The sequence below is a fragment of the Akebia trifoliata genome, chromosome 4, assembly GCF_017979445.1.
Source record: "Akebia trifoliata isolate Shusen 1 chromosome 4, ASM1797944v1, whole genome shotgun sequence".
In the NCBI taxonomy this organism is placed as follows: Eukaryota; Viridiplantae; Streptophyta; class Magnoliopsida; order Ranunculales; family Lardizabalaceae; genus Akebia; species Akebia trifoliata.
The window spans coordinates 9,573,937-9,578,617 of record NC_141378.1 but is presented as its reverse complement, the minus strand read 5'-3'; the positions used below and the strand labels follow the sequence as shown (position 1 = coordinate 9,578,617).

The 4,681-nt window shown below is 33.2% G+C and overlaps 1 protein-coding gene across 1 annotated transcript; it reads right to left on the bottom strand.

Moving 5' to 3' along the window:
• Nucleotides 1-300: 300 nt before the first annotated feature.
• On the bottom strand, nucleotides 301-4,064 carry LOC147403632 (peroxidase 49-like). Its single transcript, XM_086439278.1, has 4 exons — nucleotides 3,720-4,064; nucleotides 3,225-3,416; nucleotides 2,047-2,212; nucleotides 301-917 (listed from the first exon to the last, which is right to left on the bottom strand). Exons 1-4 carry the CDS (start codon nucleotides 3,951-3,953, stop codon nucleotides 502-504), a joined length of 1,008 nt encoding a protein of 335 aa, XP_086295404.1. The 5' UTR covers nucleotides 3,954-4,064; the 3' UTR covers nucleotides 301-501.
• Between the last annotated feature and the right edge of the window lie 617 nt (nucleotides 4,065-4,681).

Genomic DNA, 4,681 nt, shown 5'->3' with positions numbered 1-4,681 from the left:
GGTTTTAATATTGAGATCCCATTAAGAACCCGATTTGATACTCATTGGATTAGTTCTAAATCCGATCCGATCCTTATCTGATTGATACAAAATCGACACGATCCAATCCAAACCCGATCCATTGACAAACCAACTTCACATGCAAGATTAGTGGTGGGACCTGATATGTTTGATATTTTGATGGTCCTTATTGGGATACATGATCATCATGCGAGTATAAATCAAATGGAATTATGGGATATCTCATATATTTATTTAGCAAAAAAATATAAAAGGGGTTTATCTAAATCACCCAAAATGAATGATAATTTATTTCAACATTAAAATCTTATTATTATAAATTGAAATACTAAAATTCTCACAAATTTAATAGGAAACATGTAACAAAAGCTACAAACAACAACTACAGCACACCATCTTCAACATAACAAACACTTGGACTAAAAAAAAAAAAACAAGAAAAATTTGGGGAAAAAAAGGATTTATGAGCCGATATCTTGCTTAATTAGTATTGATCTTCCTGCAGTTCTTCCTAATCTCACCCCTCGAACCTGTCAATGGAGAGATATTTCCCATCTTAACCATTGATTTAGCGAATTGCTCAAAGAAAAGCTCACTGTTCGATGCATATTTTTTCACTAAATCCATCGATGCTTCGCTCTTTGTTAATAAAATTTGATCAGAACTTAGGAGCCCCTTATAAGCTAAAATATTTTTGAAATAGGAGTTATCAAATTTCGTAGGGCTAACGAAGTCCAAGAAAAATAAGTTTTGATCACCACCCGATCGTGGGCATCGGGACCGCAATTGGTTGGCATACGCTTTCTGAAGTGTGTAATCGGGTTGACCGTTTCCTGATTGATTGTATAGTCTTTGTCTGAAGCTTGTACATCTAGCATTTCCAATTGTATGGCTTCCTGGATGACCAAATCAGAGTTGAAATTTCAAGTTCTATTACAATTATAATAGGGTCATTTACCAAAACGGCCAGAGTATTTTACCAAAATTAGTGTCCCAGCCACGCTTTTGAAATATTTATCAAAAAGGTTATATACCTGTTTTGGTATTTATCCATTTTACCAAAACGGGTATATATTGTTTACCTTTATTCATTTTTATTTTCAAAATTTTCATACAAATTAACTGATTTTTTCCACAAAGATTCCTATTTAACTGAATTTACTTCTATACCCTAATTTTCATGGTGAAACCATCTCTAAAGCCTAAATAATAAAAATATAGTGCCGACTTTTTCATAATTTTTTGTAGAAAAATATGATCTTCTACTTGGGGTTCATAAGAAGGCTAAAAATATGTAAAATCGCAAATGTGACAGTATAGCAGTACCCATTTTGGTAAAAATAAATAAATACCATATTTGAATAAATATTTTAAAATCATGGCTGGGCCAGTAATTTTGGCCTCATACATGATCGTTTTCATATTTTCCCTATTACACCATTTGTCCCTTAGATTATAGGATTATTTTGACTTACCTCCTCCATCTCTAGGAAAATTTGAATTGTCCCACTAAATTGAGAAAAAAATTTACTTACCCCTTGACTCTCTGATTTCATTCAAGTAGTATATAATGACAACAAAACTACCCTTCATGTGAAAGTGGTTGGATTGAAAAGAAAACTTGACTAACTCCCTGACTATTGATGATGTTAGGTTGGAAATCAAAAGAGGACAAAATAAGGGAGTAATTTTATTATTTCAAGATAGACTTTGTCAAAGTCAATGATCAAAGGTCAAGTCTTTATTTTTTAAAAAGGGAGGGAGGAGAAGTAAAAAAAATGATTAGTGATGGAAGAAAATCACAAGCCGTTAAAAAGATAAAATGACAACTTAGTCCTTACAAGAAATTTAGATAACAATACAAAGTAAATAAGTTCATTTTAGTCATTTAAGGGTAATATTAGAATTCATATAATGTTTGTATTTTAAAACATTTTAGATCACTTAAACTAAACTAAAGAATACTGGTAAAAAATAAAAAAATCCAAATAACACAAGATGGCTTAGAAACTTAGATAAATTTACCAGAGAGGGCAACGAGATCAACAACATCTAGCTTTTGTCTCTTGAACTTAGTGAGAATGGTCTGGAATGTGTTATTTGGTGCAGGAATGTCGTTATTAGAACCACTTAAGCTTGCACCCCTGGAGTCTCTTCTTCCCAGTGGGACTACCCAACTCGGTCCACCAGCCTAAACACACAGCATTTTTACTAAATCAGTTCAATTCATATGTATTTATAGAAGTATTTTAAGGAAAAAAAAAGGTGTTTAAATTATCAAAATGGGCAATTATTTTGTTGAAACTATTAGTCTAAACATATTTTAAACCCTTTATCCAAAGAGCCCTGATAATATGACTTGCCAGGTGGCATACCCAATTGACTTCCTGATGTGTACAAGTTCGAGAATCGCTTTATACGCCTCAAGATATCAATTCCTTCGGGATACACTTTTTATGGGGAAGTGCAATAGTGTTTCTTGAGACGTACAGATCTATGATCTCAAACTTGTCACATAGGGAGTCAATTGAGTATGCCACATGGCAAGTCATATGATCATGACTCTTATCTAAAGAATGGGCACACCAATGTACCATCACTTTTGTAATGTTACTTTTATACCCTTTTAGTGAACATCAAGTAGAGAGATCATTTTTATAAAATTCAAAATAAGGTTATAAAGGTAAATTTAATAAATAACTGTAAATACCAAAGTGAGCTTATTATGAACGTCAAATGAAAGATCATTTCTATGAACTTCACTTCAAAATCTCTACTATTATAATGAGTGAAAATCGAATAGGTATTTTTCTGACACTAAAATTTGGAAGGCCAAAAATGCCCTCATCTTTATATTTATATTTAATTTTATCAGAGTCATTTTGGTCAATTATAGTGCCAAGATTACAAAATCCACTTCAATAATATTTTCTAAATTATAAGTATGCCCTTATGATGCACGTGCGTTTGCACATAAGTTTATAAAGGCAAATTCAATCAAATAACTCAAAAATACCAAAGGGACTGCACAGCTGTATCCATTTTTGTAAATTAAGTAAATAAATACCAAAACAGATATATGACACTTTCGATAAATATTTCAAAAACATGGCTAGACCATAATTGTGGAAAAATACTAGAGCTTTTTTGGTAAAATATCCCTTCCAACAAAAAAAAAAAAAAAAACTCGGATGGATTTTTACCAAAACAGTAGAATCTCTCGCAGCAAGAGCCAGTGCATCGGCACAAGAGACAGTATGCGGGCATTCCTTATCCAACTCGGATTTTATCTGGTCGACGACTTCGAACCCTCGAGCCGAATTCCTGTTTGGGTTCGAACCCTTTTCGCTGATTATACTTCCACTGGTGTCTAACAGTATGGATCCATCACATCCCTTCAATCCAATATATAAGTTCATCAGTTCAGTAAGAACATACATGCCCATGGTTTTAAATTTTAATAGAGATATTTTATTATTACACCAATAATGAATATGGATTGGTGTGTTATAAGTAAAATTTGGTGTGCTAATAGCATCACTATTTGATATCGTCAAATTTTGCTTAAAGCACCCCAATTCACATGACACATTATGGGGTGCTCTGAGTAAAATTTTGTGTGGCAATAAAGGCTCTCTATATCAATCATATATTGTAATTGACTAAAATACCCTTGAGAGAATTAAGGAGGAAAGAACCTGAACAAAACAGTCATGGAAATGGAGCCTGAGCAAAGAAGCAGCCATTCGAGCTTCTTTAGCAACAGCTTTTGAGACAACAGACTTAACTATGTCGAGAGCTTTTGGACACGTGTGGACGTAAAAGTGTGGGTCAAGTTGACCACCACAATTGCTCTTCTTGTGACAGAAGCATAATTGACCAAAACAAAGAAGTGAAAGAACCATGAGAAACCTCATCATAGAGATACCCATTTCTTTTTTCTCTCTGTTTTGGATTCTACAAGAAGAAGGAAAAAAACAGTAGACCTGAAAGAGATTCAGAAACTTTGTATAAGGTTGTTTCTGATGAGAGATGATACATGGGTTTTTGAGTATTTATAGAGGAAACTTCAGCTTTAAGTCTAGACTCGAGAAAGAGAAGAGATTTTAGAATTTAGAATTTAGAATTTAGACACACCCCCTCACATTTTGGTGAAAATTAACATACCCATGTGTGTTTTCAAACTAATGACATTTCCCTTTACCATGCTCTCCTATGAGAGACCAACATAAAATGATCAAAATATCTTCATATTCAATCTCTCATGGTGAACTCCCTCATATCTTCAATCTTTAGGCTGAAAACTTCCATGTATTTGTGTGATCCTTGTTAATTATTCATTTTTATCGTAGACATTTTTCTCAAATGCACATTTTCTTCAATCCTGGATTTATTTGGTAACGTCATCTTGGGTTTAATTATTTATTTTTCATTGATGTGGAAGATAATAATAATAATAAAGAAAATCGAGTAATTAACTAAATATTATCGAGAACAAGTCGCGTAACCCCCAAGATTAAAAAGGGTCATTTGGGGAGGAATCAAGAGAGTTTGGTACGAAATCGAAGATGAGGGCATTTCTATCTTTTTAATCTCTCATCGAAGAAAATGATCGTCAGTTTGAGAAGGTCAGGGGTACATCTCAAATAAGGCTGTCGAA

Bases quoted from the DNA above. Each gene is read 5' to 3' on its own strand.
- LOC147403632 (XM_086439278.1), bottom strand. From the start codon at position 3,953: ATGGGTATCTCTATGATGAGGTTTCTCATGGTTCTTTCACTTCTTTGT. The intron at 2,213-3,224 runs GTAAAAATCCAT...CTGTGTGTTTAG, and splicing joins CGAGAGATTCTACTGTTTTG to GCTGGTGGACCGAGTTGGGT. The intron at 918-2,046 runs GTAAATTTATCT...TTGGTCATCCAG, and splicing joins TGATCTCGTTGCCCTCTCTG to GAAGCCATACAATTGGAAAT.